Source organism: Acyrthosiphon pisum, chromosome A3 (genome assembly GCF_005508785.2).
Source record: "Acyrthosiphon pisum isolate AL4f chromosome A3, pea_aphid_22Mar2018_4r6ur, whole genome shotgun sequence".
Taxonomy (NCBI): Eukaryota; Metazoa; Arthropoda; class Insecta; order Hemiptera; family Aphididae; genus Acyrthosiphon; species Acyrthosiphon pisum.
The window spans coordinates 13,979,807-13,997,952 of NC_042496.1; the positions used below are offsets into that span (position 1 = coordinate 13,979,807).

General features: G+C 28.9%; 1 protein-coding gene across 2 annotated transcripts; it reads left to right on the forward strand.

The window, feature by feature from the left end:
- The first annotated feature begins 5,789 nt into the window (after positions 1–5,789).
- On the forward strand, positions 5,790–17,394 carry LOC100165118 (uncharacterized protein PFB0145c). 2 transcript variants are annotated; one of them, XM_008184598.3, is made up of 12 exons: positions 5,790–6,051; positions 6,117–6,173; positions 7,058–7,124; positions 7,190–7,737; positions 8,083–8,143; positions 11,760–11,922; positions 12,900–12,987; positions 13,083–13,178; positions 13,961–14,085; positions 14,175–14,336; positions 15,945–16,094; positions 16,170–17,394. In XM_008184598.3, exons 2-12 carry the CDS (start codon positions 6,150–6,152, stop codon positions 16,354–16,356), a joined length of 1,671 nt encoding a protein of 556 aa, XP_008182820.1. In that variant the 5' UTR covers positions 5,790–6,051; positions 6,117–6,149; the 3' UTR covers positions 16,357–17,394. The 2 variants fall into 2 exon arrangements, with proteins under 2 accessions (XP_008182820.1, XP_001944892.2); XM_001944857.5 differs by having other exon boundaries at positions 5,791–6,173.
- The last annotated feature ends 752 nt before the right edge of the window (positions 17,395–18,146 follow it).

The window sequence follows — 18,146 nt, forward strand, 5'->3', positions numbered from 1 at the left end:
AACAGCAACGTCGAGTAACAATTTGGCCAAAAAAAATTGTCGAATATGTTTGTTTAAACCATAAAAGGGATTGAAAACAGTTTTTAAAACGAAGATTATGTTACTTAGATTTTTAAAAGGAAGGAATTCATTTAGCCGCCTAAAACTGCGCAATATTGTTTAATTAAACGGCGATCTAAACGTTGATTGAAAAAAAATTGGGAAAATATAATTTAGTTCGAACTAAGGTGTCGCCGATTTACCTGTTGATGGCTTTTTTAATACAAAATTTATTTTTTCAGAATTTTGAGGTGGATGGATTTCCGAGAAAACTTCAAAACTAATCTAGATAGTTAACGGCAACGTCGAGTAACAATTTGGCCAAAAAAAATTGTCGAATATGTTTGTTTAAACCATGAAATGGATTGAAAACAGTTTTTAAAACGAAGATTATGTTACTTAGATTTTTAAAAGGAAGGAATTCATTTAGCCGCCTAAAACTGCGCAATATTGTTTAATTAAACGGTGATCTAAACGGTTATAGAAAAAAATTCTGTAAATGTAATTTTTTTTTGAACTAAGGTGTTGACGACATACCTGTTGATGGCTTTTACAATACAAATTTTACGTTTTTTGAATTTCGGAGGTGAAGTATTTTCGAGCTATATTCAAAACTAAGCTAGAAAGTTTAAGGCAACGTCGAGTAACAATTTTGCCAATAAAAATTTACAAAAATTGTTGTTCTTACTAGTAAAGGGATTAAAAACAGTTTTTAAGATGGCATTTATGTTACTTAGATTTTTAAAATGAAGGAATTTATATAGACGCCTTAAACTGCACAATACACTTTATTTAAACGGCGATCTAAACCCTGTGTATGTAATTTATACACCTCAGCTGGCATACACTATATCTATTATTTAAGATTTAATATTTTTTTTATAAAACAAAATCGAATTTTTTTGACGACCGTGGCGTGCCATTTTTTTTTTAGTTCAATGTTGTGGACATGAATCATGTGGCCTGCAGTAGATGGTAGATCCATCACTGACCATCACTAGCTGGTGTGGTTAACTCGTCAGGCCTTGTCAGGGCTTGTCGTCTGCTGCAGAGCATCACTCGTCTATCGTGTAGTTGAGGGACACCCGAGTACACGACTGCGGTGATCGGATCGTTGATGAGTAACGTCAGTCCACCAAACAGGTCTATTGGGTCCTACAGGTTGTGGCACATTTTTAAGTCACCGACCGAGGCTCGATGCCCGAACGACACCGCCACCATTTTCTATAATCTATACCATAAGCAGTTGCAGAAATGGGCCTTACGGAGCCCGCGGCCAATCGCCGGAAAAATGTATCCTGCAATCTGCATACATGATATATTTTGTATGTTGGGTCGCAGTCGATTCGGCTGGAACGACAAAGCATTTATTTTATTCATTCCGAGTTCCGACAACGCATGATACACGTATGCGACTATGTATGACTATACATAACTACACGTGTTGCAATGGAACACTGATCGAATTCATTTATTGCCCGCAAGCAGCACCGTTACCCCAGCACTGCCTAGTTTGAAACTGAATGTAAAAATTATCCAGTATTATGTACTTTATTTTGTACAATTTTGTACACCTCTCCTAACACGAGAAAACGCAATTTTCCTATGTTTGTGCTGCGGTAACGTTACGTCGTTACCCCAGCACTGCCAATAATTAATATTATCAAATCAAAATTCTCCGACGTACAACTGGTCAAATATATTTAGTACTAAGTACTAGTATAAGTACATAGGTATACGCACTGCCTTACTGGGATGATGGGGTGGGAAATTTGGGACTATTATCCTCACCTGGGATTTTCTTAACTGTATGTCTATATACAATATATTATGCATTATACTTTTACGTACCTAAATTCTTTAATAACTTGCATAATATGGCATATCTTATTAATATAGTTTATACAATTATAAGACATTTCTAGAATGAAAAATTAATTACCAATTATTGTAAATCAAAACAAAAATACTTTCCATAAACCAAAATAAGGTAAGGTAAGTTAATAATATAACTGTTACCTAGCTTAATTTTAAACTTAATTGATGTATTAAAAATGTCCATAAACTTAATTTTTAATTTAATTTAAAAAATATAATCATTAAATTTATTTATTTATTTTTTTGTTTTAAAATGTTGTACATTATCTGGTTGACAAAATGTGCTTATCTACTATTCATTTATTATTACATTTACTTACTATCCATTAGCAATTTTTAAGTTAAACATTCCCAAAATTAACAATATGGTTATAATGACGTACTATATAGGAATAAACTAAAAAACATACATACGTTTTATAACAAATAACTAATATTATGCTACTAGTACCTATGTTATTATAGCTGCTAGGGTATAATAGTGGGTATGACGAGTTGTATAACTGTGTACCTACAAACAGTTTCTGTATTACAAAAACTTTCCTGGTTTAAATTGTATGGTTATTGATACCTGCTAGTACAGAAGAAATACGTAATGATCAAATATACTAATTTAAAACTTCTTCCAATCAAAAATGTTAATTACATGAGATCAATTATTCTTATTTTTTTTATTAAATACAGATTTTTAATGATTTTTTTTAAAGATTTTTTTATCAAATACAGATTTTTTATAGATTTTTTTTTGAATATTGATTTTTTATTGATTTTTTTATCAAATATAGATTATATTTTAGTCATTCAAGTTTTAATATGTTATCAGCTCGAAGCACAAGTGATTAAACGCATCGACCTCCGTTCCCACTTTCATTTAGGCAATCCAGCTGTAGACGGATATATTAATAATAATATTATTATACTTGCGCTTTACAGTACCTAATATTCTGTGCTCTTAAAAATACTATTTCAATAACGAATTTGTGTCAACGTGGAGGTGAATAGGAACTACTAGCTGATGTATGTGTTATTGTAGTATACTAGTATAGGTATGTATTATATATAATATAATATATATTAATTATATTATATAGTTGGTTGATCGTTTTAAGTAGATATATAGAAGGCACGACTACTTAAATGCGACGACCTTCGCCTGCTGCGTAAGTAATAAACTGTACAATATTATAACAACAACAAACAACAGTCAATATCTACCAAAATAGTTTTTTTAAACGATTTATAAGTAATATTATGTAGGTAGTATAGTTACAGTAATATACCGTCTAACCAGTTGTAGCTGGTACCGACAACCGGGTAACAAAAACTTGCAACACTGTCATTAATAATTTATATAATAATTTCAAACGTAGGTATTACACGATGATCGGTGGTAACAATAAAATATAATATTATAATATAATATAATATATAATAGGAAGCCTGCGTCATATTATTGTTATTTGGGTCATGACTCATGGGCACCAAGTTTAGTGGGTGCAACAATTTACATCTCAGTGACTCAGTCCTATTATATTGTCTCATTTAAATGTCCTACCCTTTTTCTGCAGGGTTTGATAAAATAATTCAATGTAGGTATAAGTACCTAATACTAATGATAATATTTTGAAGGATTGACTATATTATACCAAATTGGTATTACCAATAACCTATATGGATTAATTTCTCTGAAACATATCAATTTTCAGCATTAATAGTTAATTTTTATAAATTATAATACACGTGTTTACTTAATATAGACTATATATTATAGAGTCTTATTAGCTTTTAATTAAGACGTGCGACATACACATTTAAACAATAAATAAATAAATAAATAATAGTTTCCTATATAATAAGGTATTTATTTTAAATATTTTATCGGACTATAAAAAAAACTCGCTTTTGTCATTTTCTGTGTAACCCGTAAGCTATGTAGGTAGGTATGTAAAATGGAAATGGAAATCTTTTAAGTTTTTTTCAGAAATCCACTGATAATCATTATTTAGTAATATTATAACGCTGAATCATAGGCGTAGAATGAGGGAGTCTATAACACCCCTGGAATTTTGTTTAACCAGACCCCCCACCATGCCGTTAATTTTTTTAGTTACATTTTTAGAATATATGTTGAGTACCAGAAATACAATAGAGCCCCCCTATATAAATTCATCATGTTACGCCCATATGCGTTGAATACCTCATGCCTGTATCATATGAACTAATTAGGTATGAATACAAAATAATGACTTTAAAAATATGTACTATTTGCATTTGGTAATCATCTCGTTAAATAAGTCACGGTGATTTAAGTAATAGATCAATTATTTTGGCTCCTACCTATTTCCTATACAGACATAGGTACAGCTATGTAGATTGTAGATACTGAGTAGAGCTATGAATTTAGTACCTATATGGCTATATGGTTTACAATATATATTAATATTTTTTTGTTTCACTTCTTGACACTTTTTGGAACAGAAAATATTTCAATCTTCACAGTTCACCTTTAAGAATGGTTTTTGCCTTTTGGTCAACATTTTTTAATAATTAGAAAACCTTACTTAAAATATTAAGAAAATTAGAATTTTTAATTTAAATTTAAAATGCAACAGCCTTTTTGGAAAAAATATTTCATCTCTAGAAATTATTATACATAATATATTTAAATTTCAACTAATTATGGTTATTTGTTTTTGAATTTCAACGAAAAAACCACATCGATTTTGTCAAAATGTCTTGTGTAAATATTCCTAATAATTATCTATTATATTAGCATTTTTTCTTTAGTTTTTCTACTTTTGCCTCCACAGCACAAACTATAGATCTTATTTGCTTTCATAAGCCCTTTATATTCTACCCTATTGAATTTACCACGTCTGATGATTGATGACCCTCTTCTAATGCTAAATATTCAATTTCAAAGGAGATTTCGGGTTAGACAACTATTACTATAAATTAAAATAATATTTATGTAGTATAATTTGTTTAATTTGATAATAAATTTAAGCCCGTTTAAGATCCTCTGGGGTCCGGGGTTAATACATGGTTGTGGCCCTCAAGGCCCCAACCAATGAAAAAATCGCCATGTGCCCCCACTTACCATGACCGTGGTGGTCAACATAGTAAGCGGGTGACGGGCCCCAACGCCTGTTTGTTCAAACAAGACAAAAAAATATTCTCTTGGCATAAAAAGTACAAATTAATACTCAATGTAATTTTAAGACGAAAAGACTATGGGCCCTTTACATACGTGGCCCCTACCCCCCTGGTGATAATATAAATCGTTATGCAAGTAGCTATAAGTGACTGTTTATGTGATAATATTACTGCTCTGACTACTACGAAGTAAACGCCCATCCCCAGGACGTACAAACAAATATATTAGAAACTCCAATCAGCTACCTATAACATAATATTAATATGTTTTCATGTTTAATATGAAAACATGTAACTATGTAAGGTATAAAAAAAATTCGTTTTGCCTTAACATCACAGTATGTCATTGCAGGCATTACAACATTTACAACTTTATAAAAAGTAAAAACCAATTATTTTTCAAGTCACGGGGAGGTATTCGCCCCCAATGCTCCCTCTCAAATACGCCACTGACTCATATAACTATATAAGTATACAACTATATGCTATAACAAATAACAATAATTATTTGTTATTAGTTGATTTCACAATATCTTTAATTGTGTACGGACTAGTTAGAAGTCTATCTTTGTCCGTGGTTAATAGTTAATAGTTAATAGCACGGTCTTAGAAGTATTGTACTACAACAGCTTACAGTTGAATTGTTAAATCAAGCATTTTTGCACCTAAATTACCAGCATTGACCTTATTATACTATGATTACCAGGCTATTGTTCTGCGGTCAGTCTGTAACCTGGGTATGCGGACGGTTTGAACCGCAATGTTACCTAACGGTTCTACTGATACGTTTGTTGATAACGTTTGCTTTAGTCAACTTACATCGTCTATTCGTCTGCTACACGACTGCCTACAAGTTACAACTACGACAACACTCTACAGTTTGTACTTATTATCATCAAGATTCGCGACGTCGACGATATAATATGATATTGTGGATTAGTGACTAAGTCTTGGCCCCGTTATTTGGATTTTGTAACTGTGTGCATTTTACAGTTGATCGCTAATAATAATTTAACTGCGCGAATAATAATATTCAATTTCAGAAATTTATTACTACCACGACTACAAGGAATGTTATGATGCTCGACCAAGAAAATCAGGTAAATTGTTGTTATTGATTTCGCTTACTCAATATCTGTTGCCATTATATGTTGTTTTTGTTAAATGCTGCAACGCCAAATAGGGCTAGGATTATGTCAACTCCGGTGTCAAAAGGTAAGGTTAAGGAGAAATTGTATTACGGCTGTAATATTGCAAAGCTTATAAAGAAATATATATATATACATGTAGCACTTTTTAATTATAATAATATTATGTTTACATTGTACTCGAAATGGTGTCGGGTCAGACTTTGCAATTTGTTGACAAAACTTTATCTGTACTAGTGTTAATTATCTACAAAGTATGTTTCCCATACAGTTTGTTGTTTACACTATAATCATAAATTATATTGCCATCTACACATATACTTTATCTGATAAAGATAAATATAGTATTTTATGTATAATTAGATGTTCACCCTATGAGGGCATATAGGTAGTAATGATGTGGCAAAGATATTCCATACCTGTCCAACTTGATCATGTAGGTGGATACACCTTTTTTTTATTCATGATCTCACACAGAGAACATCATTACTGTATTAAAAATGCATTGATTATACATTCACAAATTAAGATGCAATTTAACCAAATTTAACGTATTTACTGAACGCTACTATTAGTATTTAAGTTGTATATGTATTATACAATAAAATCACTAAAAATTATAAAGAAAACATTGTATGGCTACAACTGAATTTTGAGTATTAAAATATGATACCTACTTATATTTCAATTTTTGTTTGAACTATAGTATTCTTTCTTTTTAGCAACTTTCATAAGAATGTAATAAAATGTAATAATTTGTGATAATATGCGTTGTAGTTGTGCTATGTTATTAAGTAAATATGTGGCATAATAATAATTTTATTCATTTATTACAGCCTAATCTTCCAAATGGAACAGAATCATCAAACAGTTCATTTCAAGACAAGACAGTCATAAAAAATGGTTAAAACTTTTATTTTTATTGCTCTATAACTAACAAATATTTATGTAAAAAATATATATTATAGGTGTTTCAGACAATATTTTCAGTAGTCATGAGGAATATTTAGGTGATGTGTCATTGGGTGGTTTTAACGTTTCTCAGCTCACAAACAAATTAGAACGTCTAGCTTTAGCTACTCCACAAGTGTCAAAAATCAGACCTGATAGTATAGTGATTGAAGACGATTTTGATCTAAAAGAACGCCCAGATTCAGCTGATTCAGATAGCGGTAGGCCTGTAACTTCAAATGACAGTTCTATTTACAGGTCATTTGTTACAGATTCTGTTGAAAACCAACAGTTAGATAGTTTAGACTTTTCTTCAACTATATGCAACGAAGACATTAATGACTCTGGCAGTAATATCGAATCAATACATGAAAATTTAACATCAGTGAATTTGGATTTAGTTGGCTCTGATTTTGAAGACTCTTCGCATAATGTAACTCTACATTCTTTCTCAAACAAATCAACAGAAGAAATATCACATCAATTAAATCCAGACTTCAACAATTCAGCACAGAAACTAAATATTTCGCTAATGGATGGTATAGGATCAGAAAAAATATTCCAGGTATGATAAGTATAAACAATAAAATATTAACAAGAACTAGTAATAATAGACAAAGTGCAATATCTCGAATACATTAAATTTGTAGGAATCATTAAATCTGTTAATAGAAATATAATTATATTGCTAAAATATATTCCACATAGTAATTCAAATTTGTTGTTTAACTTCTATAACAACAAATACAATGAATGGCAGATCTATTTATAAATTATTACAATAATGAACTATAATATTAAATTTTAATTATTGTATACATTTTAAGGCTAAAAGTTATTACATTTGAAATGTTAATCTTCTATAAATCTTCATATTATAATCAAATTAATTATTATTTTTATTTTTCAGTCGAATATTTTTGAAAGTGAAATCAAAAATTCTAGTGAAGCAGGACCTGTAATAGCTGAAGGTAATTGTATTTACTATTGTTAAAATTAAAATTAATGTTGTATTTATGTTGTCATACAGGGTGATGTTTAAATAATGCTCACCATATTTTTATGCTTAAATAATGCATATATTCAAATTCTGATTTAAAAAATGTTTAAATACAGTAAAGACCATATTTTCGAATCCTTAAGATTTTTTGTACCACTTAAAAATGATTCTGTGACCATACAAGCTTCCATTTTTCAAATAGGAACCTTACATTTTCATTTTTAATTATTAAGTAGATATTTTTGGATGTATCTAAATCAAAATTCAAGCAAATAATTTTTGAGTTATATAAGTTTGTGTACTAAGGATGATATTATGTAATGGATTGAGTAGATGTGAGAGCTTAGACAATTTGAAAAAATTAATAATTAATATTGATTTATCAATATAAATAGTTTTAAGAAATATATAATATAGACGTTTTACATCTAAAATTAGTTATAGTTTTTATTTTTATAAAACCACTTAATAATTATTATCCTTAGTATAAACATTTTAACAACTCAGAAACAACTAATTACATCAAGATCAATTATTAGAATAATTAAATCAAGAAAATCATCTGTTTAATAATTTTATGTAAAAAAATGGGGGGGGGGGGGATTCTTATTTGAAAAACAGAAGTTTGTATTGCCATAGGACACTCCTTCTTTTTCTTCTTTGTCTTAACAGTTTAACGGACCATGTAGATCCATCGCTACCACCACTATTTCCTTTCATCGGTCCCTATCATTGGCATCCTCCATTTTCATGTTTTCATGGATCATTCTTAAATATTTTTCTATTACGTCCTTCCATCTTGTTCGAGGTTTTTTACCCACAATTTTTCCTTCTGTAATTCGTTTTATAGTCTTTCCCACTGCCTTCCAAACATGTCCAGCTCACTCCATCCTTCTGCCTCTGCTATATGACGGGATATTAGGTCTTCCATACAGATTTTGTAAGTCATTGTTGTGTCTTCTTTCGTACGTTCTCGTTTCCATTTTATGAACAGGACCAAATATTTTTCCGTGTACTTTACTTTCTGTTATACTTAATTTGTAGTAGTCACCTTTTGTAGTAACCCACGTCTCATACCCATATGTAGCTTCTGTATAAAGTTACCTTTGATTCTCTCAATAACAATTTTGATTTGAATAGTTTTAGTAAACTATAATAACATCTGTTCGCGCTACCTACTCATTCTTTTATTTCTTCATGTTATTTTAGTTGTTTATATTTAAACGCTTCTACTTTTTCAAAAACATAAGAATCTACTTGTAAACTTAAGTCATTACCGTTTATTTTGTTTTACCCTGGTTAACTTCTAGACCCATGATCTTTCCTGCTTCCAAAAGTCTTATTGTTGTTTGCTCCACTTCGTTTCTAGAATTTCCCAGAACGACCACATCATCCACATAGGCAAGGATGGTTTCAATTTCACCTACTTCCATTTTTCGAGTTTTGTTAGCTGTCCTCCCTACCCATTCAAGAACAATGTTGAACAGCATTGGTGACAATGCGTCTCCTTGACGCAGACGAGATTTTACTTCAAACTTTTCAGATAATTCTTACTGATATTTTACCTTAAAATTAGTCTTACTATTACACATCTTAATTAAATCTATATATTTCTGAGGAATAATCAAGAATCTCAAATCATTCCATAACTCTTTTCTATTAATGGAATCGTAGGCTTGTTTGAATTCTATGAATACCCGGTGAAGATCTTTATTATATTCGTAGTACTTCTCCGCTAGTTGTCTGATGGTATGGATGTGATCGACAGTTGATTTTCCTTTTCTAATTCCACACTGGTATTCCCCACAATCTGTTGCATATGGGCTTATTCGTAACAGTAACAGTGTTTTAAATACTTTATATCATATGTCTAATAGTTATATGTCCCTATAATTTGACACTAACATTGGATCTCCCTTCTTGAAAAGAGTACATAGTACTGCTGTATTTCACTCCTCTGACATAGTTTCTCTTTTCCATACTTCACTTATAACTCTGTGCAATGTGTATCTCAAGCCTTTTCCGCCTCTTTTTAGTAGCTCTGCTAATATTTTGTTTTCACTCGGTGATTTGTTGTTCTTAAGTGTTGCTATTATCCTTGCTACTTCTTCCTGTTAGGTTCTACAATATCAAACTCTACACTGTAGTAAGTCACGTCTTCGTTCGCACTACTTTGTCCTTATCTGTTCAATAATGTTTCGAAATATTTTTAAACAACTACTATTTCTCCTTCATCCGTAACTAATTCTCCTTTCTCATTTAACACCGACACCATTTTTACTTGCAGTTTCTAACCTTCTTTTATTTGTTTGCTGTTTTCAAAGAATTTTTTGGGTTTTTTTCTGTTTTCTTCTATTTCTGTTAAAATAGAATATCATTTGAAAATTGGAGAAAAGAAACCCACAAAATATTAAAAAGAGAAAAAAGAATTGATATGAAGACGAAAATAACAAAAATAGAAGGACACTCCTTAAGTAGTACAAAAAACATCAGACATTTTAAAATATGGTCTTTAGGTATACTTTTTATTTTTATTTATTCATGGTACAGTATCAACACTAGGTTATTCACTAGATTAACACTAGCAAAAAAGAAAGACATTTTACATATTATAAATAATACAATTGTTTCCTTAGATTAAGTTGTACATATCAATAAGTTTTAGAAACGTGATGTTTTGATTGGTGTTGTCTTGGATTGGGCTGAGAGCTTCAAAGAGGTTGTCAGGAATTGCTAGGCTTTTTTCTGGTATCTATATGGTTTTGTCAGAGGTGTTTGACTGTGAGGGTTCTCTGCAGGTTTGGCACATCACAGGGTCTTTTCTGCGCATAAGTTGTCCATAGGACATCTTTGAATAACCTATATTTAGTCTGTCGATGACTACTTTGATTCTCTTTGTATAAATCTTTTTGATTTGATGTATGTGGTTTGGGCTAGTATACGTTAGTATTTGTTATTTCTCTGATTTTATTACTAGGTTTACGCCGCCATTCGGATTCCCATAAATTGGTACAATAAGTGCTGACATTCCCATGGATATCAATGAGTGAGGAGTGGGTGCGTATTTCATTCAAAGGGTTATTAACTATTTCACGAGCTACTTTGTCAGCTTTCTCATTGCTATCTATTCCACAATGGCCTGGTGTCCATATTAACTGTATATTCTTGTTGGCTATAGGTATACATAAAATTTAAATTTAAATAAATGAACTATTAAAGGGAAAAATGATGATGGGTATGCCTAAAAAATCACCCTATACACATTTATAAATTAATTGTTTATGTTATATTGTACATTATATATATTATATTTGTTTATGTTGAGATAACTTTTAAAGTTAATATTTGTAGGTAAATTGTTTAATTTAGTACCTAAGGTTTGATGGTTATGCCTATTAATTTTAGTTGACCAATTTAAATTATTTGAATACAATTATTGAAGGAAATCAAGATTTAATTATCACTTTGATAAAACAATGTGTGCATTTCTATAAGAATAATAATAAATATTAATGATTAGATAGATATTGTATAATATTATTCTAGTAATGTCTATTGTAGTTATTAAGTTATTTTTTTGTTGTTAGGTTTCAATTCATCTGCGGGGTATAATTTTGATAATCTAGAAGCTCTTGAATCCGTGAGATCGTTAAATGAAGAAGATATTAGAAGGTTAACTATTTCCAGAAAATCTTTATATGTAGCATTTGACCCTATTGTGAAAAAATCTAACGAGGAGTCCAATGCTCGGTAAGTAAACATGTCTTAATGTTATGTTCATTATAGTTTTATTATCTTATTTAAGGAGGTACCAAAATGTTCATCATATTACGTATATTATATTCTATATAAAAAAAAAAACAGAACATTAGTTACTTTACTTTTAGCATATTTAAAAAATAATATGTAGAAAAATAATTTTCTACCTTTGAGCATAGAAAAATGTAAAATTGTAAGACGTATGAAAGATCTACCCATTTCTAAAGACTATTATGTCAGTACAAAATTTAGTAAACATAGATTCCCTCCAGCTAAGACGTCGGTTATTTGATATCATGTTCGTGTACGACTTATTAAACAATAATTTTATAAGCCCTGAGCTTGTAACTCTGGTCAATTTCCCTCATACTTCTCGAGAAATCATTATCTTTTTGCCATTCCATTCTTCAAGTCCAAATCAAGTAATGATTCATTCTTTTTTAGAGCTCTAAAACTTGCTAATTTAGTCTCCACCGCCTTAGATTTTTTCAATACTACTCGTGATACTTTTAGATTTAAGTCAATTATATTTTTAAAAAGAACATTATAACTTTAATATTAGTCTTCGTCAATTAATGTTTTTATATATTTATTATTTGTATACTTATATATTTATATACTTTTCAATATTAGTTAGTGTTCTACACAATAATTATTATATTCTCTAATTGTACTTATTCCATACATTATTGGTAATTTATACAATTATACCACATTGTAAAAGGACTAGGCCAATTGGATCATAAAATAAATAAATAAATATTTATGCATTTTTTATTTGTCACCAAATCATGCTTATTATCTTGAATTGTTACTACTATTGTGTGTAATCCAAAACTAAAATATACTAAACTAATTCTTATAATTAATATCTAGTTTATTTTAAATAAAAACAAATTAATACATTTTAATATAAATTATGGATAATCTGATATTCATTAATATGCATTTATATTTTTATTACTCAGGAAAGAAGCATTTGAAAATATACTAGTCACAGATAAAACAGTATTGACTAGTTCTCCACAATCTAGTGGTTCTAACAAATCTCTGAATGTACGTAACCGTATTTAAAATATAATAAAATTTTTATTCCTCAAAGTGACGATAAGTCAATAATTATCATTTATATAAATATTTTAAATTTTCAGATTTCAGATACCAAAATGAATCAGTCTATTACCAAAGACGAGAAAATCAGTAACAGTTCTAATTCCAAAACTAATGACAGAGAAAAATGTTACCAAGTATATAATTTTTATATTTTTGTTTATAAATCAATAAAGTAATATACCTTATGCTCACCTTAAGCCAGGCATAAACTGGCAACCGTGATTGTCAATCTTCCTATAAAATTAAACGTGTTTGAAATTCATCAATCAGATTGTCAATCTTTATCGGTTTATGTGTGATAAAAAATTAGTACTGCTCTTGTATGCCAACTATAAATGCGGTCTACAATCATTTACGCAGAAAAAAAAAATTAAATATATCTATATATAATATAGTATAAATAAGTAAGATTGCTGTTTGTATACAGTATTTTGCCTCTATAAAGTTGCTTTAAGTAGGTATAGAGATACATTTTTAATTCAAAACAAATACGTAGGTATTTAATAAGTTTGTTAGTTATCTATCGGTTGTTGATAATTTATACTAATTAATTTTTGTCATACTATGGATAAAACTACATTAATTAATTTTTTGACGTTCTAATATACTACGCGGCCTTCATATACTGTAGACCGCATACTAGGGCAGAAACATGACAGTAGTCCGCATACAAGAGCAGCAACAAAAAACTAGGCATACTAACAGTACCAAACCAGGCATATTCTGTAGAATTCCCCTATCTTTAGATTCACTTATTACAATCTATATATATAAAAATGAATGTTTGTCTGTATGTGTGTCCTTTGGTTGCCACGGGTTTTGAAGCTATTATAATAATAATTATTGGTTGTCGGGCAACAAAGAGCACGGGATCAGCTAGTAATTAATATAATTACCTTTACTTCTTTGTACATAGGATAAAATAGAAAAGTTGGAATGCGAAATCAAGAACCTTAAAAACGAATGTATTGCGGACAAAGAAAAAATTAAAAATTTGACCAACTCATTGATATCAGTAACTAAAAGTAAAGATCAATTGAGGTACATATAATTTTAATACATATATTAATTATTTTTGACAATAAATGAACAGTTTTTTTAATCCGATTAATTTATATATTTATTTTTAGTACTGTGATTGGAGAATATGAAAAAACTATTTCTGATATGGTCTCTAAAAAAGAAGATGTACATAAAGAATATGAAGCTCGAATTGCGTATATTGAAGAAGAAAGAGCAAAAATGGAACGTCACCTACAAAATTCAGAATTGGCATTCAATGATGTTCACGAGTAAGGTTTATTTGCTTTCTAATTACATTATGTAAAATTATATCTTAATTCAAGCTAATTTTTGGTTAAATTATTGAGGTTTGGGTTAGTTACTCAAATAGTAGTTATAGGGTTCTGATGCAGTGTCATACTTTTTCTGGTTCTTCTAATGTAGCTGTATGTGGATAATAAGTTGTAGGCAATACAGATTAATCGAATGTAAATATGGTTTTTCTATTTTTACAAATTTAACTTTCAGACATTTTCATTAAATTAAAAATATCCTTTTTCTATGAATAAAAAATAAAATAATAAAAACAAAAATACATTTTTAATATCATTATTATTTGGTTCTAAGCGAAGGGATGAATGTATATGGTATGGTTTTTTTTTTGTGTGTGTACATAATAAGTAGTCTAAATAATTTTTTGCCTTTAAACTGCAGTATTTTTTCTGGTGGGAAAGTGAATGTAATTGGTACTTGAGAAAGGTATAAATGGAAAATTCCCATGAATTATCAAAATCGTAAAACCAAAAAGAGTCTGTTGCAGTGGCGTAATTTGGTCATTTTTGTGGGGGGATGACATTTTTTAACATTTTGCCCCCCTCCCCCCCCCCAAAAAAAAAAAAAATTATTTAGTATAAGCACCTTTCAGTGCAATATATTTATAACTAGTAAATATTAAAATTAAATAACAAAACTCCACACGAATGATTAATTTAATATCAGTACCTATATCACAATATCAAATTATGAATTATAAAACTATAAAAGTCGAATGCCGATTGCTGATTGTAACTGTAACTTATAACCGATGTTCGATTACCAAATAACGACGAAACTAGGAAAGTCACTACGAAAATTCCGATTAAGTGTACAAATCATTATTAAGTTATTTTTTGTTCAATACTTCAATGGGACGATAGTCTTTAATCTAGATAAAATAATCTGTGATCATCAAGCGTCGTCGATCCACGAAAAAATAATACTCTTATCACTCTTATCATTTTTCGGACAACTGCCAGATGGCCGAGGCATTTGATATCAATAAAAAAAATATATATTATTAGATAAAGAAGTACATAGGTAAATTTAGTTAACCAGTCTTAAAAAAAAAGGTCATGGGAGGGGATACGACACCCAAATCCCCCCCCGTAATTATGCCACTGGTCTGTTGGACTGGTTAAAATTTGTTCACTGACTCAGATGTGGGCTGCATCTGGGCTCAAAGTTGGGAGATCCTTGATTTAGGTTATTCAAATTCCATTCATAAATTATTAAAATAAGATGATATTATGACTTATTTTTTTTTATAATAGATACTTATAAGTTATAAGTTTATAAAAATATAATATTTAGAATTAAATAAGTTTTGTATTTTATTGTATGGCTTTTAATTGAAAAATGTTTTGAGGGTAAAAGATTTATTATTAACCTGTTGTACATATAAATTTGTATTATTATTGGGGAAAACCATTCATAAAATAATTAATAAGTATATGTATACAATACTGGCTTAAATAAAATATGTTACATTTTGGTAGCACATAAATTATTTTCTTTAATGAATTCAATTTGTTTTATTTGATATAAAATTATATTTTTTTTTTTTATCATTTTTTTCATAGAAAATATAATTCCTCAAAGCAAGTAATAGAGGCAATGAAAGAAAACGAAACAAAATATAAAAACTGTATTAAAGAATTTGAAGAATCTCTCAAAAAGTATGAAGACAAATATATGAGGTTAAAAATACATGCCACCGAACAAATGAATAAGTAATAATTTAAACATTATTGAAATTGTTGTCATTTTTAACTACTAAATTGTATAATTAATATTTGTTTTCTTAGAGCCACTGAAGAAATAAATGATAAGGAGAGATCATTTGAGGCAGAAACTTCAAAAATGAGAATAATGAACAAACGCTTAGAGGTGAAAGTCAGATCATTACAAGAGTCGTTAGATAGGAAAGACGTGGAAAACGCTGAGCTAACTAATCTTTGCGACGAACTAATAGGGAAATTAGATAGAAACTGAAATACCTTAGTTGCATCAATTAAAAAAAAAATTTAGAACTATTAATCTTAATATGTACACTTAATATTACTTGAATTATTATTTACTCACTATGTTTTGTTAATAAAAGTAAGTAAATTTATATATAATTATACAAGCAAAGCATAGATCACATACTAAACTATTGATTACAATTAATTATAATTTTACATGTTATGTACCTGTTAAATGTAAATTAAAAATATATTATTTATTATTATTACATCTTCTTTTAACTTATGATTTTCGAGGGTGAAGAATTTTCATTTATGTACAGAATAATTTGATCGGTAACAACCTATCAATTTAATTTGGATATACGCAATGGATTTCGTTTTTTCTAGTAATAATAATTGTACAATACACTTAAAAATGTAATTTTATTGTTATTCCTCTTTCAACAATTAAATTATATATTTTTTTGTAATAAAAAAGGTGATCATTATAATTTATAGTTTATAGATGAGCTATAAAATATGTATAGAATTAAAATAACTAAAAATGGTTGTATGTCATATCTTTACATCCAAAATGTTTGTAACTCTCCACCAATAAAACTGTTGTAATTTTTAAATATTTTGAAGAAGAGCTATTTTAATCAATCAGTTTATATAAGTCAAGAATCTTGAAAATTAAAAAAATATCAATTTATTTTTAACTTTGTTAAATATAATATGCTTTCTAATTTTTGTAAGCAGTTATTTATAACTCATACCCACTAACTTTGCATTAAGCGTTACATTCTCTAATTATTATTATTTGTTTTTTTCTAATTTTACAACTAGCTAATAATTGTTTATAACCTATCTTTTTGTTAATCATAATGTTTTTAACCCTTATATTATTCCATCCTAATATATGTAGTACCTAATTTTTATTCAAGCAAAATTATACTATTGTATATTTTTGAGAATTAATCAATACAATACGAACACATATGTTAGTTGTAATTGTTTAATTTTTTTTAACATTGTACTTTGTAAATATATTTAGTGAAATAAATGATAAAATAATATTGTAGATCAAGTCGTGTGTTAATAAAAATTCAAAATTTTTTTCTAACGTCATCGTATATAAGAAAATGGTCAAATTTTTATAACTATAATATTGTTTTGTAAATATTGCCTGTTTAATTTTTATTTTATTTTGGTGTTTTATAATTGTTTTTCTCTTAGATCATATACAATGGATGGAGTCATAGCATATTACGCGTATAAAATGAGTTGAAGCCAACATAACTATAGGACCTGTGACATCTGCGCTTGCGCGATTGTTTATCTTAACTGCGCGTCTGCAGCACCTTGCGCCAAACATTAATGATGAGAGACCAAGCGCATGCGCATATCACTGAGGTCCTACAGTTATGTTGGATTCATAAATTGTTCGTATGACTCTATCCATTGTATATGATCTAAGGTTTTTCTTTATTTTAAATTTAAATGAATAGAACATTTCAATCAATTCAGTATTCATATTAAACTCTATTATGATATAATGTCTTATATGTTGAAGTGCTTGAATTGAGGGAATCGTGAGAGAAACTCGGTCTCTCTTCTTAAAAAAAATATTTTAGCGTACCACTGTGTCAAGAGCACACAACTTATCCAAAAATATTGTGTCCGATCTCAATTTCAGCTGAAAAATTATTTATTGGACATATATTTTAGACAACAGCTAAAATTATGGTTTAGCTGAAATATTTGTCAGATGAAATACTGTCAGTTAAATTATTTTTGGAACAAATACTGTCCAATATATTACTCGGTATTTTG